This window comes from Rhinichthys klamathensis, unplaced genomic scaffold (genome assembly GCF_029890125.1).
Source record: "Rhinichthys klamathensis goyatoka isolate OS25496 unplaced genomic scaffold, OSU_Roscu_1.1 h1tg000169l_1, whole genome shotgun sequence".
Lineage (NCBI taxonomy): Eukaryota > Metazoa > Chordata > Actinopteri > Cypriniformes > Leuciscidae > Rhinichthys > Rhinichthys klamathensis.
The window spans coordinates 156,235-174,969 of record NW_026606700.1 but is presented as its reverse complement, the minus strand read 5'-3'; the positions used below and the strand labels follow the sequence as shown (position 1 = coordinate 174,969).

Here is an 18,735-nt window from a genome sequence, read left to right as displayed (position 1 = left end):
AGTTTTATCTCTGTAACGTCATGCATTTGAATGAAACAAGTTATTCAATAAGAAAAACGGCCTTTATGGCTAGTTGGCTTTTGGTTAAATATTATTCAATAGCTTGTGCGGTTTGCCGTAACATCAGCCGAATGGGAAAAAGGAATAGCAAGTTTTTACATTTTCATTCAATTTTACAGATAATTTCTTTTGGAATAACATGCACTGATAAATTGTTCACAATAGAGAATGTGCAAGATTAGTTTTGATTTTATGTTGACACTGTGTTTTTTTTTTTTTTAACATAGTAACTAGACATTCACTGGACAAAAAAGCCTTTTACAAAGCATTTTATTTTCCATCCACTTTAAGTGGAAAGATTTAATACAGACAAAACATACAGACATGATTTAATAAAGTTCAAGCAGTAGAAAATGTATATTGTATCATATTTTCACCACCTGTCCTGCTATACATGGGCTCACTCTCTTCCCATCCACCAGCACAGGGTTCGGCTGAACGAGTAAACGTCCATAAGTCCCGCCCACCTGTCCTTTAGTGAGACGGCCAGGATTGACACATACACAGCCAATAACATCCTGGGAAATAATGGCAAATTTGTTTCAGTCCGAATTGAAATAAAACACTTTTTCTTTTACATGGTATATAAATAAACTTTTCTGAAATATGACTGATTTACCTTGATGAAATACCGAAGTTCAGAAGGAACGATAAGAATATCAGGTGTGAGGTTCATTTGGCTGAATTGTTGAAACTTCTCATAATCCATGTTAACTTCCTCCGCAGGAGGATATAGAGGATAGTAGCTAAAAGAACAAATCAACTAAAGATTTAAAACTGGATATCACTGTAGCAGCAAAGAAGGGTAAAGACAAACATTTTACTGCTACCCAAGACCGAGGTCATTTCATTTAAAGATGAGAGATGTTCTACAAACCTTCTCTGGGTCAACATGTGTTTCATGATCCGTGAGAAACGCTCTGTGCCAGTGCCACTGCAAAAACGGTAATGACAAATCAGTGCTTCTGCGCACTCATTCCTCTGAAGGAGTATTTATTTTCAAATTCAATGAACGTCAATGACATAATGAATCAGAAAACAGTACACTTTATACAAAAGTTCATTTACTCTTGTGCTAATGCCGAGTTCACACTGCACGATTTTAAAAGTAGTCGGGTCACTGTTCTTTTCACACTGCATGACTACGAGACTGAAATTGTTATTAAAAATGATAGCCTGCAAGAAGCTTGCGATCCAAATTGTCTGTGCGCTGATCTGGAGCAAAAAGAAAAAAAAACAAGATTATGCAGGAGTTATTAACAGATTATTTGAATCGCCGACAGCTCCAGATATTTAGCATGCCAAATGTCACGGGCGTAGGCGACTTGTCGGCAATTCTCTCAGATCACGTCTTTGATAATTCACACTGGGTGATTGTCACTCACGTGAACGAGCAACAATTTGCCTGTGTTTTCGGGCATTTGTTGTGCGACCTCCCAAAACCTGTTGGCGAGCGAAAATCAGGCCTAAAATCGTTTAGTATGAACTCGGCATAAAGTAGTCACAGTGTAAATGTACATGTCAGTTGTAGGCTGTGTTCACGCTATAATTACCAGTTGGTTCAGTGGTATTACCTGCTGATCTCTTCAGCGCCCATATGGAACAGAATGTCTGTAGATGTCAGGCCAAAAGTCACATTACCAATGAGGAGCGTGCAGGGGTCACTCGCCAAGGTCACTCGCTAATGCCGAAAAATTAGTATTGAACAAGAGAAGTAATAGAAATAGTTTAACTTATTCAGTATAAGATAATATACAAATAATAGAATATAACTTAATAAAATCATGTCTTGCTAATTAAAGTGACAGATCACCTAAAAAATGTAAATTCTCTCATTTACTCACCCTCATGTCATACCTAAAGTATTACTTTCTTTCTTCAGAAAAACACAAACTAAGTTTTAAGGACTTAGCCGTCCTCCCAAAACAATGGTAGAGGAACACTGGACATTATATGACCGCAGTGGATGAGTCAGTCACGATCGCAGTGTGTGGTTTTTCAAGCATCAATGGAGAAGCAGCCATTCACTTGCAATATATGTGCTCAGATTATTGTCCTAAAAATCTTTGCTAGTGTTTCTTCTCTGAAGAAAGAGAGGCATATACATTCAAATAAACAGAGAATTTAGCTAATCATCTCACCGCTGTATCATCTTTGCTGAGGTTGGTCAGGTTGAAGGGTGGCTGAGGATAAATGTAATGATGATTGACATCCCTCTGAGATGGCACAAACACCAACCTGCATCCCGACCTATAGTAAAAAATGCAAGCGTTGAAAACACAATCATACATTGGTGAGCACTTTCTATAAAGCTGTGAAAAAATATATATAGACACACACCCTTTGGTTCCTTCCACTATGCTGTCCACACATCTCTTGAAGATGGACTGAAATGTTTCTGTTACCTGGTTTTTCTGTTAAAAAAGGCAGAAAGTGTTTAAATTTGTGGCCATGACGAAAAATTGTTAATACAGGAATTTCAAATGCATACGAAATCTGGTTTACCTCAATCTGCTCATGTTTGGAATCAACAAATGGCCCAAACTATGAGATAAATAAATAGTTAATTACTAGCCAAAATGTCACAGTTTTTCTTTTAAATGTCTTTTTTGACATTTAAACATATTTTGTTTAAATGTCCAGAAAAGCAGTCATACTGCAAAGATAAATTAGGTTTTATCACAACAAGCTGGTTGTTGGACCTAAACACCACAGAAATGGGCACAACGCTGTACCCACCAGAATGCACACATCAGGATGATCTTTATTGATGATAGTAATGAGGTCAATCAGAGGGTCATAGGTCAGACTTTCAGAGGGGGTGTACGGTCCACAAGCCATCATAATCATCACAGGCTCAGACACTGAAAAAGTGTGTATTGAAGGGTTTAATGTGAGCCATGATCTCATCAGGAATGTTCTTAATACATTTTCACCAATCTTACCTTCATCCATTTCCTGTTTCACTTCAGAAGGGCAGTAAAAAGGCAGGGGAATACCCTAGTGGACAAACAAATCACTGAATAAATATAATTCATAAAACAAATTGTAAACTTAACCTAAACAAGTCTGACCTAAAAAGGGTATTAGTGAGATACCTCGTATAGTTTGGTAGCTACAAACTTCTCCCCAGAGGTGTTCATCCCATCCATGACAACAACCTACAAAACAAATGTAGAATGTATGCCCCCCCAAAAAAAAGATTAGTAATCGAATATTACATAGCAATACGTTAAAAACAAACATAAAAAAAAAGAGGAAAAAAGCAGTATGTGCATAGGTGTATATCTCACCTGTCCAGGGAAGAGTGAGAACTCTTTGAGCTCAGACAGATCCACAGGCACCTGTCTGCCTCCCTGTTCCTGTCCGGCCTCCAGCAGCACAGACTGGGAATTGAGCTTCCCGTTACTGTCACAACACACCTGCCCCAGTACTGTGATGCTATCCTGAGAGTGAGATCATGAATACGCAGACATGCAAAACCATGCCATAAATACGTTCTTTTTTTTTTATCACTTTGATAAAACTGAATTATTGAGCCATTATGATGATATATGTGCTTTTACCTGAACTGGCAATGAAACTGGAGAGAATTCCTCTATGTTAAAATGACTCCGCAATTCCTCTCCAAGCTCTTCAATCTTTTCAGTCAGAACTACAGACAAGAACATAAATAAATGTATAAGAATATATAAAGAGACTGTCTGTACGTATCATGTAATATACATACAATTACAACATACATACAATTTGTAAACATATAAAATGAATTTAATTTCTTAATTGTCATTGTATGCATACAACTGTCATTGCACCCATTCAACGAAATTTCACTTGCAGTTTCCTCACTAGATGCAATAATACGATAAGTAAAATTAATGTTAAAAATTGTATTGCTTAGTATTAATATAATTTTATACGATAACCAAATAGATAAAATAACAATTTATATGTATATAATCAATCCAATGTAAGAAAAGATAATAGCAGTACTAGTTAACATCAGTATTCACAACCATATATACAGTACACACACACACACACACACACATATATATATATATTTATATATATATATATATATATATATATATACATATACATATATATATATATATATATATATATATATACACACTCACCGGCCACTTTATTAGGTACCCCATGCTAGTAACGGGTTGGACCCCCTTTTGCCTTCAGAACTGCCTCAATTCTTCGTGGCATAGATTCAACAAGGTGCTGGAAGCATTCCTCAGGGAGTTTGGTCCATATTGACATGATGGCATCACACAGTTGCCGCAGATTTGTCGGCTGCACATCCATGATGCGAATCTCCCGTTCCACCACATCCCAAAGATGCTCTATTGGGTTGAGATCTGGTGACTGTGGAGGCCATTTTAGTACAGTGAACTCATTGTCATGTTCAAGAAACCAATTTGAAATGATTAGAGCTTTGTGACATGGTGGAAGTAGCCATCAGAGGATGGGTACATGGTGGCCATAAAGGGATGGACATGGTCAGAAACAATGCTCAGGTAGGCCGTGGCATTTAAACGATGCCCAATTGGCACTAAGGGGCCTAAAGTGTGCCAGGAAAACATCCCCCACACCATTACACCACCACCACCAGCCTGCACAGTGGTAACAAGGCATGATGGTTCCATGTTCTCATTCTGTTTACGCCAAATTCTGACTCTATCATCTGAATGTCTCAACAGAAATCGAGACTCATCAGACCAGGCAACATTTTTCCAGTCTTCAACTGTTCAATTTTGGTGAGCTCTTGCAAATTGTAGCCTCTTTTTCCTATTTGTAGTGGAGATGAGTGGTACCCGGTGGAGTCTTCTGCTGTTGTAGCCCATCCGCCTCAAGGTTGTGCGTGTTGTGGCTTCACAAATGCTTTGCTGCATACCTCGGTTGTAACGAGTGGTTATTTCAGTCACTGTTGCCCTTCTATCAGCTCGAACCAGTCTGGCCATTCTCCTCTGACCTCTGGCATCAACAAGGCATTTCCGCCCACAGAACTGCCGCTCACTGGATGTTTTTTATTTTTCGGACCATTCTCTGTAAACCCTAGAGATGGTTGTGCGTGAAAATCCCAGTAGATTAGCAGTTTCTGAAATACTCAGACCAGCCCTTCTGGCACCAACAATCATGCCACGTTCAAAGTCACTCAAATCAACTTTCATCCCCATACTGATGCTCGGTTTGAACTGCAGGAGATTGTCTTAAACATGTCTACATGCCTAAATGCACTGAGTTGCCGCCATGTGATTGGCTGCTTAGAAATTAAGTGTTAACGAGCAGTTGGACAGGTGTACCTAACAAAGTGGCCGGTGAGTGTATATATATATAAAAATCTGTGCAGCCATTGAGGGATTAAAAAACAGTTAGGTTACAGAACAGTTAGAAAGTAAAAAAAATGCTTAAACATAAAATGACCATTTGTATGTCATGCAACAACACACACACACACAAAAAAAATTCCTGACTTGTAGGTTGAAGTGTTTCAGCAATTGTCATGTAAAACAATCATACAATCATGACAATGCATATCTTGGAAAGAACAAAGTTTTGTATGAAGGTTTGAGTCAGTGCTGACGGTAGGGATGTATCGGTATGAAAATATCATATCACGATTATAGTGACCAAAATTATCACGATTATCAATATTATCACGGTTTTGTTAAAAAGAGATGAAAATGTTCAAAAAGAAAAGATATGCACACTGAAAACATTTCAACAATTTATATATTTGGAAGGAAATCAACAAACAATAAATAAAATTAGCAGCTCTATGCACTTTTTTAAACCATGAACATTAAATTATATGACCGTCGTCAATAGCAACGCATTTATTATAACACAGCACACATCTCTTCTATCACCGCGAACGCGCTCTCGTTTCATTAAAATGCTATTATAAATGAGGTTAGTGGATAATTCAGCAGCAAATGTTATTTTAGTGAAAATTTCCAAATTGCTCTTTGACTTTTGACTTTGTATTATTATAAAATACATTGATGAAAAACAAATAAATACATTTAGCCTACATATACTATAAAAAAAAAAAATTCATTTATTTTAAATGTATAGCACAGCTCTTTCATGAGGCAACAACATTTGATAGATAGGACAGAACAAGAAAGATTATTAATAATCTTAATCTTTCAATGTGCAAAAGTATTATAGGCCTAATATGAAAGGCTCGAATACAGAGCGGCAAAGCGCTTATGTGCATCCCGTGCGCAGAATGATGCGCTTGAAGCAACATGAAGTCACAGCACGCAGCACTTCGCATTAAAAAGTAAAAAAAAAAACAAGGGGAAGAGATATTGATGCTTAGATCATATCTATGCAACAGTTTGAGCCTTTTCTTTTAACAGTTGTAAATTTCAGTTACTGTGCGCGTGAAGAATAATTCATAGTGCTCTCTCTACTAGGGTTGTCACGATACCAAAATACCAGTAGTCGGTACCAATACCATTAAAATTTTACGGTTCTCGGTACCAATTTCGGTACCACAGCAAAATATGTTGGAACTATTTAACTATTTTATTGAAAAAAATATTAAATTCAATGAGTTTATTATTTATGATGGTAATCATTATAAGTAAATAATACATATAAACATTTGAAGGGTACATACTGTTTAAAAGTAAACTGTTTATAAAAAAAGATCAAGTAAAACATAAGCAACCCTCTACACACACCTAGTAATAATAATAATTATAATTAGTGTTAGTATTATTATTACATTGAGACATAGCTAAATCTACAGTACAACAGTAGCCCAATATATTTCTGTCAATTTCTTCAAGTTAAACCAAACCTTTATTTTGACGGGTTGCTGTGAAGACCTCTGTGGGTGTATGATATGATAGTTTTTTCTCAAATGAAACGGTAAAATGCTCATGAAGTGAATCAGACCCAGAGCGGCTCTGGAGATGAAGTTAGTTAGCATGCATTCATGTCCTCATATAGTGAGGTGGAAGAGGCTGATAACACAGCGAACGTCACGCGTGCTTCAGTGTGTCTGTGTGTGTGGTAATTGAAACCGCGCATCTGCACCTTTCACACAGAGATGCGCAGAACATCCAGGATTCATATTTAAATAGTCTTGTTGTTGTCAGTTAGTCTGGATCCCTGCGCTTAGATAAACACGGAGACGACTGAAAGCAGCCGCCTGTCAGCGGGTGCCGAATATATCCAGTACTCTGTGCTACCTGTAGCTGCTTCACTGTAAAGGTGCTTTGAAACAATCTGTATTGTAAAAAGCGCTATCTTGACTTGACTACCAGTACTACAGAAATGCTGGTAATTTTAAACGATAATACTAACCGCGAGGACATTTAATCGTGGTTTATCGTGAAACCGGTAATCGTTCCATCCCTAGCTGACGGCAGCAATGAGAACATGGACTCACCGTCCCGCACGTCTCTCAGTCTCTGGAACATGTATTTGTAGCTGCTGATGAGTGAATTGTCTCCTCCTCCCAGCATTTCCACCCTCACACTGGTCTGTCCTTTTCCCGTCCAGCGAGGACCCTGCACTGTCCCAAACGACGAAACCACCTCTCCTCGTCCCCCACGCATGCCATATTTTTGAGAAGGTGTTGCACTACACAAACAAATAAAGCAATTTTATATTAGATTAAATGTAATGTATCATCTTGAAGTGAAAAGACATGTCATGGTAATTATTCTATGTTGTCTTTAGGGTACTTACTGGGAGATCAAACTTTTGGTTGGCTTGGTGATTTTGTTAATGGTTTGTTTGCCTTATAAAGACCTCATATATTTAAAGCTATCTAAGTAAAAGTTTGGTGAATTGGTTACCTTGGTGAGAAGCTGGCAGGTGACAGCATTAGACTGGGACTGGCGAGTCGGGCCACACCTCTCTTGGACTGAGGATGTTCTGGGGTGGTCAATGCTCTCTTCTGAGAGCCCTGTGGTAACACAGAGATGAAGACAGTTATACATTACATTTGCAATTTCTTAGCAATCCAGTTACAAAGAAAGCACATTTCAATATATTGCAAATTACAGCAGTTCAAATAAAAGTTGGGTTAAGACTGATTTAATTTTAAGAGCTGAGCTATACAATACTTTCTCATTGGGAACCAATAATGCATTTCTATCTGTTCCAGTAAGTCTCCCCCATTAATCTGTATCCCATTTTTCTCACCTTGGCAGGTGTTGAATAGGAATCCAACAGGTTCTCCTCTTCCTCTTCTGCTCGAATTCTGTGAGATTCTGTTAAGAAGACCACTGTGAACATTTAGGGACCAACTGAAATGATGTCAAATTAAAACTAGTGATGGTTTGAGCTAAAAGGATACAGTTCCTGGATAGAGTTGATGTCTCTAGTCTTGTTAAGCTGGCTTCCCTTTGATGAGCCTTTTGACTTTTTCTTCTTGTTCAGTATCTGAAAGAGTACATAAACAGTATGCAAATCAACCAGGGAAACATTGGGTATCTTATTTATTAAGGCATATGAACAAGAGACATGCAGCAGTATGCGTTTATAATGGCCTTGTACTAACTTCATGTTCAAACTGGTCCAGGTTATCAAGAGTGAGCAGCAGCTGGTTTTTAGAGGTGCTGAAAGCAATCCACTCGAATACAATCTCATCCCCTTTCAGCCTGTGACACAAACACTGCTCCAACACTACAAGAAAGAATAATTACAGCATATGATCACTGTAAGGTGTGTGTATATATATATATATATACCGGTCAAAAGTTTGGAAACATTACCATTTTTAATGTTTTTGAAAGAAGTCTCTTATGCTAACCCAGCCTGCTTTTATTTGATCAAAAATACGGAAAATATGGTAATATTGTTACTATTTAAAATAATGGTTTTCTATTTGAATATACTTTGAAATAGCCTATTTATTTCTGTGATACAAAGCTGAATTTTAATCAACCATTACGCAAGTCTTCAGTGTCACATGATACTTCAGGAATCCTTCTAATATGCGGATTTATTATCAATGTTGGAAACAGTTGTGCGCTGCTTAATATCTTTTTATAACGTGATACTTTTTTCAGGATTCTTTGATGAATAAAAAGTTAAGAAAAAGAACAGCATTTATTTCAAATGGAAATCTTTGGTAACAATGTTCACTACCGTTCAAAAGTTTGGGGTCAGTTTTTTATTTTTAAGAAATTAATACTTTTATTTAGCAAGGATGTGTTAAATTGATAAAAAGTGATAGTAAAGATTTATATTGTTAGAAAAGATTTCTATTTTGATACTTTTTATTCTTCAATGAATCCTGAAAAAATGTATCACAGATATTAAAAATAAAATAAAATAAAGCAGCACAACTGTTTCCAACATTGATAATAAATCAACATATTAGAATGATTTCTGAAGGATCATGTGACACTGAAGACTGGAGTATTGACTGATGAAAATTCAACATTGCATCACAGAAATAAATTATATTTTTGAAGTATATTAAAATAGAAACCCATAATATTAAATTGTAATCATATTTCACAATATTACTGTTTTTTTCCACACATTTATATTTTCACAATACGGCACATACTAATTTTTAGAGCATTATGTCATGCTAACATGTTAATTTTATATACAAAAACCAAAAAATAAGAAACTTGACGTTTACTTTTGTCCACAGTGTCATTGTTGAAGGCTACGTTGAAAGTGTCCAGTTCAGACTTGATGTCCTCTGCAGTGACTGATGCCATTGTTGTTGTTGTTTCCGCTGATGTTCAAATATAAAAAAAATCTGTAAACCAAAAAAAAAGAGAAACGCCTTCAATAAGATGTACGCGTCCCGATTCACACATTTCATTAATCGCAATTGTAACAGAACGAAATTTTAGATTCTCACTGGACTGGCGCTAAATACAATAACTTATTTTGCTTTCTAAATACAATTTTATTCAGCTGAACATAGAGCTCGAATTAAGAAATGTACCTTCAACACGGATAATACAATAATATGAAAGTTTACCTTCTATATTAACGTCAAAAATCAGCTGTCATATTCCTCTCAACAGTCTTAGCATCACGTTTGGATTGCCGCGAAAAAGTACCAGCAAAACAGCACTGAAGGGTCACTTCCGGTTTTCCCACGCGCCCTCCAAGACGCCAGAGGGAGCTCGAGACTGTTACATGAATTTCCATCCGATCAGCTGAAAGGAACCAAAGCCTGTTGGTGCTACACGTGTTTATAATACCCTGAACGTATACTCATATTTGTACAGTAAATTTCACTCTTTGGAATCTCAGCCATTACTTATCAAAATGCCGAAGGTTAAAACCGAGAAAAAATCTCGAAAACATCAGGAGGTGAAGAGTCAAGGTAGGTTTCGTTGAGATGTTTTGTACTCATGCTGTCTGACGATTTAATGAAGTCTAGATCTGTAGTGAAAGGTAAACATGTTATAAATCTAATTTGGATTAAGGGAGAGCCTTTAGAAACCTGTCAACAACACGTCCAGGTCACATAATTGAAATGAAGCTTATTTTTCTGACCATAGAACATTGTGACATTACTTTCTTGACAGTTAAGCACATTTTCATCCACAGTCTCATCACTGTATAACGCGTAAAATACATTTGACTTTTGATGTTATGAGTATATTCATAATATATATATCGCACTATATATATATCTCACACACATATAATTTATGTGCTTTATTGTAAAGACAATACTGTCACAATTTTATTTAATTTTTCAAAAAACAAAACAAAAAAAAACTTTTATGGGATTATGTTTTAACACATCTATACAATTTGTTAGAGTCCACCCATAAATAATATACGCAAAAACTCTCTGTTTCTTCATGTGTTTCAGGAATTATGTTCAATACTGGTATTGGTCAGCATATTTTGAAAAACCCTTTGATTGTCAATGCCATCATAGAGAAGGTCAGTAATGTGGAATGTGACTTTTTCTGGCAAATTTCTGAATGAGCTTTCTGTTTGCTTGACCACATTGTCACGGCACACTATAATCGTTGTATTGATTTAATACAAAAATATCTTTCCAGGCAGCATTACGACCAACAGATGTGATTTTGGAAGTTGGTCCTGGAACTGGTAACATGACTGTCAAACTCTTGGAGAAAGCCAAGAAAGTAAATAAGTTACACTGAATGTTTATTGCTAGAGTTTAAGTAGTGATGATTTTTTTTAAAATTATTTTTATTTCCCCCCCAAACAAAACTTAATTACTTAATTTACTATAATTCAAAGGTGGTTGCATGTGAGTTGGATACCAGGCTTGTTGCTGAGCTTCAGAAAAGAGTCCAGTGCACGTAAATACAGATTCATTGCTATCATTTTCAATACTCCAGCAACAACTTCAACATCTGTTTGATTGTAAAATCTGTTTTCTCGATCAGTCCAATGCAGAACAAGCTTCAGATCCTCATAGGGGACGTCCTAAAGACGGAGCTCCCCTTTTTTGACGTGTGCGTGGCTAACTTGCCTTATCAGGTATTGCTCAGAGATTTTTCTCTTTGGTTGCTGACATGTTAGCTCATTAAATAATATTAGCAGATACAACTTTTGATGTTAATAATGTATTTCTAAATGTTGAAATTAACATTAACTGAGATTAATAAATGCTTTAGAAGTATTTTTCATTTTTATTTCATGTTAATGTAGTTTAAGGTACACTATGTAACTTTTGGCCCTCTAGCAGTTATAAAAATTAAAAAAAAAAATTCTAGCACATCTCTACAACAACCATAATGAAATGACCCTTCACAACAGATAATGCTTTACAATAAACTCTGTTAGAAAGCTATATGCATATGGCAATTTAATTGATCTGTTCAATAAAATACCTTACTCACCTGTTTAGTAATAAAAACGCCATCTCCACATCACTTTTGCTTTTCAAATCCCTCAGTTCTTACAATTTCTGAAAAGCCAAGTCAATGTTGATTCTCATTTTATTACACGCTCTGTCTCGGTCTTTCTTTGCCAGCAGACTCTCCTCTGTTTGGCGTTTTTTATGACAACTAACCTATGCTACTCCCACACCATACCCTGAGCAATTTCCCTTTAAAACCATCCTGACAGGTCTAAAATATAAACACTTTTTGGAAGAATGATTGATATTGTATTGACTTATTTAAATTTAGTTAGTTTTGAACATAAAAGTTACATAGTGTACCTTTAACTAATGTTAACAAATTGAACCTTACTGTAAAGTGTTACCCAATCACAGCTAATCATCTAATCGAGATTTTGTTTTTTTTCCTTCTAGATATCATCACCTTTCGTGTTCAAGCTGTTACTTCACAGGCCATTTTTTAGGTAAGAAATTTGATAAACTGTTTTTTGTCTGATTCATTAAATGTAAGTGCAGTATAGAGAAAACAAACGATGGGACTTTAATTCCTACTGCTGTCATATTGAGTGTTAAGATTTCGACAATTTACGTTTTTGTGCTAGTAGTGGCTTGTCTTCTCCCCTTGTACTCCCTATGACTTTACAAACCAGTTAAAACACACTGCATTACAATGGAACATAAATGATGTAAACATGATCAGAGCCAGATGAGGATGAGTTTATTGCCATGCCAGTAATAGTGATAAGTTTTGTATCTATTCTGTCTGTAGATGTGCCGTGCTGATGTTTCAGAGGGAATTTGCCATGCGTTTGGTGGCTAAACCTGGAGACAAGCTATACTGCCGACTGTCCATCAACACACAGCTCCTATCCCGCGTGGACCATCTCATGAAGGTTTGGAGAGTCCCAACATTCATTAATTGACTGCTATTGGTGTCTGTATTCATTTATTTACTGTTCTTATGCATATGAAAATATGTAAAAACAAGTTATGACTGCTGCTTGAGAATGGATAAATCCTCAAGTGTGTGGAATGCATAGTTTGTAACTGTTATATGTAGAGATACTGAAATGTTATGCTTATAAAGGTGGGAAAGAACAATTTCAGACCACCTCCAAAAGTAGAGTCCAGCGTGGTGAGGATAGAGCCCAAAAATCCTCCGCCACCTGTCAACTTCCAGGTAAGTGTATAATTAAAATGTATACTGTCTGTGCAGTTATTGGAAATAATATAACAGTTTTTTTCCCCACATTTAAAGGAATGGGATGGTCTTGTCAGAATTGCATTTGTCCGAAAGAACAAAACGCTCAGTGCTGCTTTCAAGTAAGACGTCACTAAATTGTGTTTTTGTTGAGTTTTAAATAGTAATAAGTTCAAGAAGCTGGCGAGTCTTGATAATGGATTGATGTTTTTGTGTTTTCAACGCAGGTCTTCTGCAGTTGAGCAATTATTAGAGAAGAACTACAGAATCCACTGTTCTGTGAACAATATAGTGAGTGCTTCACTTTGACTAAGTCCACAGTCAGTCGAAATCCGATTATTTGTGTATCCAATTGGAATCTGATCTAAATGATTGACTGTCTACACTTTGTATCCTATCTGTTCGGATCTGATTTGTATGATATGACCATGTGTTTCTGCAACAACGTCTGATGTGTTTATACGTTTTATGTGGCGTGAGAAAGTGACAAAAGCAACAAAAAAAAAGCTTTGCAAAATCGAGAACGGTTGGCAGAAACGGATTCCCAGAAATGGGATTTGAATAGGAATTCAAACCACATATGTAGCTAGCTTGAAATGGATATGCACAAAAATCGGATTTGGACTGACAGTCTGAACAAGGTTTTAGACACTTTATACTTGACGTGATACACAATTATATTAAAATACATTTCCAAATTGTACTACAGGAAGTACAACAGGATTTCAACATAACTCAGAAAATTGATAGCATCCTTCAAGAGTCGAAGTTTAATGAAAAGAGGGCACGTTCCATGGATATTGATGATTTCATGGTGTGAGTATGACATACTTCACTCAATGAAAAAGGCTTTTAAATGTTTGTTTTTTGGGAGGGCGTTTCATTAAGCATCTTTTCTGCATCCATATTTTATGTTAGGCTTCTTCATGCCTTCAACTCTGCCGGGATACACTTCTCCTAAGACTTAAGGAACAGTGAACAGCTACTAGGTTGACAGGAAGTGATGTCACAGTCTTCTCGTATTCTGGTTAATGCTTTCATCCATGTGAAGAAATGAATGGCATTTCTTTTCAATGGACATGCAGTGGGACACTTAATCTCTCAGGCTGGCAATGTTTTGTGCCTTTGCTGAATGATGAAATATTTCCGGACTTCTTTCTGAGGTAAAACTTTAGTTTTATTCCTCTCAGCTTTGAAGAGGACATATGTAATGGCTTCTTACAGCTTTCATTTAATATGCACTCTTCAGTTGTGAGTACACCAGTTTACTTTTGATACAACTGATGCTGTTGTAAAGAATATTGGTCTTCATCCCCATCAATCTCAGCAGTATACACACAAAACGCTATCCTGCCCACTACTGCTCAATACTGAACTGTCAAATTGAGAAATAAACTGCTTCACAATAAAGTTCAGTTGGTTAACATTAGATAATGTATTAAGTGTCATGAACTCATTGTTATCAACTAACAAAGAGCAGCTATTTTTACAGCATTTTTAGGTTAATGTTAATTTATAATTACTAATTGCTAATTCAAGTTTGTTTATGATAAATTAACTTGTATAAAAATTGTAATTAATAAATGGTGTGAAAGTATTATTCATAAGTTGAAACTTCTTGTCAAGGTGTTACCGATAAATCTTTATTAACATTCTACCTACAGTTAATGTTAGTTAATTATGTAATAGGTGATTGACCTATTCTCAGATTCATTTAAGGCATGTTTCTTAGGAAGGTTTAGCTGCACAAGTTCAATAAAACCATGAAGAATCGTGTTTTGTGTAAAATCGCTTTAAAATGTATGTGTGACTTTTCAGTAGTGTTTTTCTATTATGAATCACTTTGAACTGTTCAAAGATGCTCTCAACTGCTTTCAAATTTTCTGTAAAGCAGTGTTTCAGATCCTCCCGATTTGGTGCGGGAAGAAAGTTAAAGATAGAAATCTGAACAGAAAAATTTGCTTTGAAGCAACAATTGTAAAATGTTTTTCTTGCTGCTCTATGATGATAAGCAACACTTGAGTTAACAGTAAAATACACTACTGGTGCAGTGACTTGTTCTCACAGAGGAAAAAGTTCAAAGCTTTTGATTATGTTATGCTAGGCTGACCAATACCTTTTACGGAGACTATAAACATACTCTGTGTTATGTTGTGTATATGAATACAAATGAATGACTTTAATGAGGCCCTTTTGTGCACCATACTAATGTGGACCATCCCTCAGATACTGAGTGTACCCTGCTGAAAAAAACAAACTAACAGCATAAACCATAAAAAGCTAGATTGGTCTCATTTGAATCCCAAAAGTAAAACAGTCTTCTTAAAACAGTCTTAACATAGTGGATATGTTTATGAAACTGGGCCCTGGTCTTATTTGGTCTGTTGGACAGTTTTGAAAGGATTTTGGGCATATTTTAGTTGGTCCGACTTGTTTAAACCCATTTTTTTTCTTTCTTTCAGTCAAGCACACTCTCCAGACTGCTAATGCTAAATAGATTTACTGCCAAATGCTAATAGTGGTCATTCACATGCCAAGATTAAACGAGTGTAATTTGTTTTGTGTGGTGGTTGTTGGATTAAATGAGTGGATTATTCCTGTGGCTGTTTCAGACTCTTTCAAGTTGTTTTTTTGTCAATACATTATTTGACCACTAGATGGCTCTCGAGTACCATTACAGATATTTTATGTACAGTATAACGTACATGACAGCTAATCCCTCTTTCTTTTTCTTTCTTTCTTTCTTTCTTTCTTTCTTTCTTTCTTTCTTTCTTTCTTTCTTTCTTTCTTTCTTTCTTTCTTTCTTTCTTTCTTTCTTTCTTTCTTTCTTTCTTTCTTTCTTTCTTTCTTTCTTTCTTTCTTTCTTTCTTTCTTTCTTTCTTTCTTTCTTTCTTTCTTTCTTTCTTTCTTTCTTTCTTTCTTTCTTTCTTTCTTTCTTTCTTTCTTTCTTTCTTTCTTTCTTTCTTTCTTTCTTTCTTTCTTTCTTTCTTTCTTTCTTTCTTTCTTTCTTTCTTTCTTTCTTTCTTTCTTTCTTTCTTTCTTTCTTTCTTTCTTTCTTTCTTTCTTTCTTTCTTTCTTTCTTTCTTTCTTTCTTTCTTTCTTTCTTTCTTTCTTTCTTTCTCTCTTTCTCTCTTTCTCTCTCTCTTTCTCTCTGACAGTGATGTCTTTAGAAAAGAAATAAAGATAAAAGGGAAGTAGATTTGTCATATGGTAATTAGATTTTGACTTGCTGTTGAACTTAATGAAATTAAATTCTGCATGTTTCCCGCTCACAAAAGTGGCTCTTTTCACTCCTACCAACACCAAAATGTCACTGCATGTCTGGGCTGAAGTTTCTTACCGTAGAAGTATTGACAGATCCTATTGATTGATAGCTGACAGGGACTTGTATTATAGGGTGAAGTGTCTTGCTCCACAGGGAACAGGAAGAAATTGATTTAAGATTTGGAGCGTCACAAGTGTACAGCCTCACATGAGTGACAATGGCCTCTACTGTCAATCATTGTAAGGGTCTGTGGAAGAATAGACGGATAAGACAGAATTGTAGTTTATTAATCTACATTACATTTTGGGTTTGTAGGATTAAAAAAATGTTTGTGAAATAAGGCTCTTATGCTCACCTAGGCTGCATTTATTTAATCAAAATACAGTAAAAACAGTAACATTGTTAAATATTACTATAATAAATAACTGTTTCCTATTTTAATATTTAAAAATCTAATTTAATCCTGTGATGGCAGAGCTGAATTTTCAGCATCATTACTCCAGTCTTCAGTGTCACATGATCCTTCACATATCATTCTGATATGTTGATTTGATGCTCAAGAAACTTTTATTATCAATTATCATAATATCAGATGTGCTGCTTACTATTTTTGTGGAAACCGTGATACCTTTTTATTCGGGATTTTTTGATGAATAGAAAGTTCAAAAGAACATCATTTATTTGTATTATAAATCTTTTGTAACATAAGAAATGTCTAAAAGTATTCATTTCAGTAATATTCTTATATAAAACATTTTGATTAATTCACTGATTTAAATCAGTGGTGCATAGACGGAGATGCAGATGAATATTCAGTTTTATGAAACTCTAGAAACTTCCCACATTGACTCTCAACACTTTTCACAAAGCAGACATTTTAACGTGATGCATAAAACATGAAATTATGAAGCACAAACAGTCATGTTTGACATTTCCAGAGCTAAATGTCACATGAACAGGTGTATCTCCTATTGCAGGACGTCCTGCTGTGCAACTGCTTTCTTTTTTTTTGGATCACACCTGCTCATTTGTACAGATCCCTGTCTAACTGTTTCATAGCGTATCGCTTTATCTTGTCTGCAGGTGTGACTGACTTGTCTGAGAAATGTATGTGGCCTTACGGCAAAATGCTTTCAGCGGTGTTGCAAACTTTCCGGCTGAGTCACACACCCTCCATTATCCTATAGCGCAGACTCTCTGTTTTCTGCTTGGCTACTAAAGTCCTGATGAAGATAATTAATTGGGCTTTAGGTGTGAATCCCTCTCATGTAGCCCAGATACTGTCCTAGTTTTCCTGTATACGCAGGTTCTTGCCAGTCGCTGAGCCTTGGGCCTGCTGATAGGATCGAGATTAGAAATTCAAATGTCTTCCTTCTTTGAAGTAAAGCGAGAGAGCTTTTGAGTCTGACACCCGGAGGACACGCCAGTCGTATCTACACATTGATCCTGCGAAACGTGTTTGACTTTTAGATTTAATTATTTATTTATCTATCTATCTACTGTATCTGTCTCTTTTATCCTGTTAAATTGTTCACTTGAGGCAGACGCTTAGATTCTCTTGATCACGCTCTCTAAAAGAGAATAAAGCAGAACTCTGAGCGACTGGAGGCCATGGGAAATATCTGACCTGCGGGTCAAGCATCAGTTGTTGAAGGGTTTCATTTGATGACTCAACTTCACTATTGCTTACCATTATAGTTGTAGAAGTTTTTCTTGCCTTCACTGACCTTCATGTTTTGTTGGCCAGATGATAGTGGCTTTTTCTGATTGGCTGGTGTGGTTGTGTCCCATAAATACTCACTGTAGCATTTAGCGCCTGTCAGGGTCAATGGTGCGGGGCCGGTCTTTACGACCCCCAGATACTGATGCCATAATAAGCTTGTCTTACTGGGGTCTCCATCATAGGGTTCACTAAGAAACGTCCATCACAGTATTGAATTTGTTTCCTGGCTGGCAGTGATGATTTTATTCTATCATATTGGCATCCGTCATGGATCTTGCGTCTTAGATTCTCTTTTTCATAGTTGGCCTTTTAATTATTAGGAGGGAAGAGAGAAAAGGAAATGATGTGGAGAAGAGCATAGAATGATGAAGACATGCATCAGATTAAAACTAGCTTTGCTCACAAAAGTTGAAATGGGGGCAAAAGTACAAAAACACTCTCAGACATTTTTCAAAATAGTTCTTTTGTGTCCCACAGGCGATTCCAGGTTAGGAACGAAATGAATACATGACAGAATTTTCATTTGAGTGAACTAAATATATATTCATATTTGGGTGACTTCAAGTTGGCAAGTTATTTGCAAATCATTTTCTTGTTTTAAGCATAAATCTTATATTTCTCAAGAATCAAAAGTCCCC

The 18,735-nt window shown here is 36.1% G+C and overlaps 2 protein-coding genes across 2 annotated transcripts; one reads left to right on the top strand and one right to left on the bottom strand.

The window, feature by feature from the left end:
• Positions 1-382: 382 nt before the first annotated feature.
• pola2 (polymerase (DNA directed), alpha 2) lies at positions 383-9,851 on the bottom strand. Its single transcript, XM_056259556.1, has 18 exons — positions 9,701-9,851; positions 8,606-8,730; positions 8,402-8,487; positions 8,248-8,305; positions 7,899-8,008; positions 7,487-7,680; positions 3,627-3,715; positions 3,354-3,506; positions 3,159-3,221; positions 3,006-3,060; positions 2,800-2,924; positions 2,566-2,604; positions 2,401-2,474; positions 2,202-2,310; positions 1,635-1,741; positions 938-994; positions 680-806; positions 383-578 (listed from the first exon to the last, which is right to left on the bottom strand). The coding sequence occupies exons 1-18, from the start codon at positions 9,780-9,782 to the stop codon at positions 426-428; spliced, it is 1,806 nt and encodes a 601-aa protein (XP_056115531.1). The 5' UTR covers positions 9,783-9,851; the 3' UTR covers positions 383-425.
• Positions 9,852-10,208: 357 nt separating this feature from the next.
• On the top strand, positions 10,209-14,501 carry dimt1l (DIM1 dimethyladenosine transferase 1-like (S. cerevisiae)). Its single transcript, XM_056259563.1, has 12 exons — positions 10,209-10,402; positions 10,901-10,974; positions 11,097-11,183; positions 11,302-11,363; positions 11,451-11,544; positions 12,323-12,372; positions 12,678-12,801; positions 12,996-13,088; positions 13,167-13,231; positions 13,337-13,400; positions 13,819-13,925; positions 14,028-14,501. Exons 1-12 carry the CDS (start codon positions 10,345-10,347, stop codon positions 14,068-14,070), a joined length of 921 nt encoding a protein of 306 aa, XP_056115538.1. The 5' UTR covers positions 10,209-10,344; the 3' UTR covers positions 14,071-14,501.
• Positions 14,502-18,735: the final 4,234 nt, after the last annotated feature.

What these genes read in the sequence shown, in the direction of transcription:
- pola2 (XM_056259556.1), bottom strand. Translation starts at nt 9,782, where the DNA reads ATGGCATCAGTCACTGCAGAGGACATCAAGTCTGAACTGGACACTTTC. An exon ending in TGGACCAGTTTGAACATGAA is followed by an intron (nt 8,488 to 8,605) that starts GTTAGTACAAGG and finishes GTACTCTTTCAG; the next exon opens with ATACTGAACAAGAAGAAAAA. An exon ending in CACATGTTGACCCAGAGAAG is followed by an intron (nt 807 to 937) that starts GTTTGTAGAACA and finishes TTGTTCTTTTAG; the next exon opens with CTACTATCCTCTATATCCTC.
- dimt1l (XM_056259563.1), top strand. Translation starts at nt 10,345, where the DNA reads ATGCCGAAGGTTAAAACCGAGAAAAAATCTCGAAAACATCAGGAGGTG. An exon ending in GCGTGGACCATCTCATGAAG is followed by an intron (nt 12,802 to 12,995) that starts GTTTGGAGAGTC and finishes ATGCTTATAAAG; the next exon opens with GTGGGAAAGAACAATTTCAG. An exon ending in ACGCTCAGTGCTGCTTTCAA is followed by an intron (nt 13,232 to 13,336) that starts GTAAGACGTCAC and finishes TTTTCAACGCAG; the next exon opens with GTCTTCTGCAGTTGAGCAAT.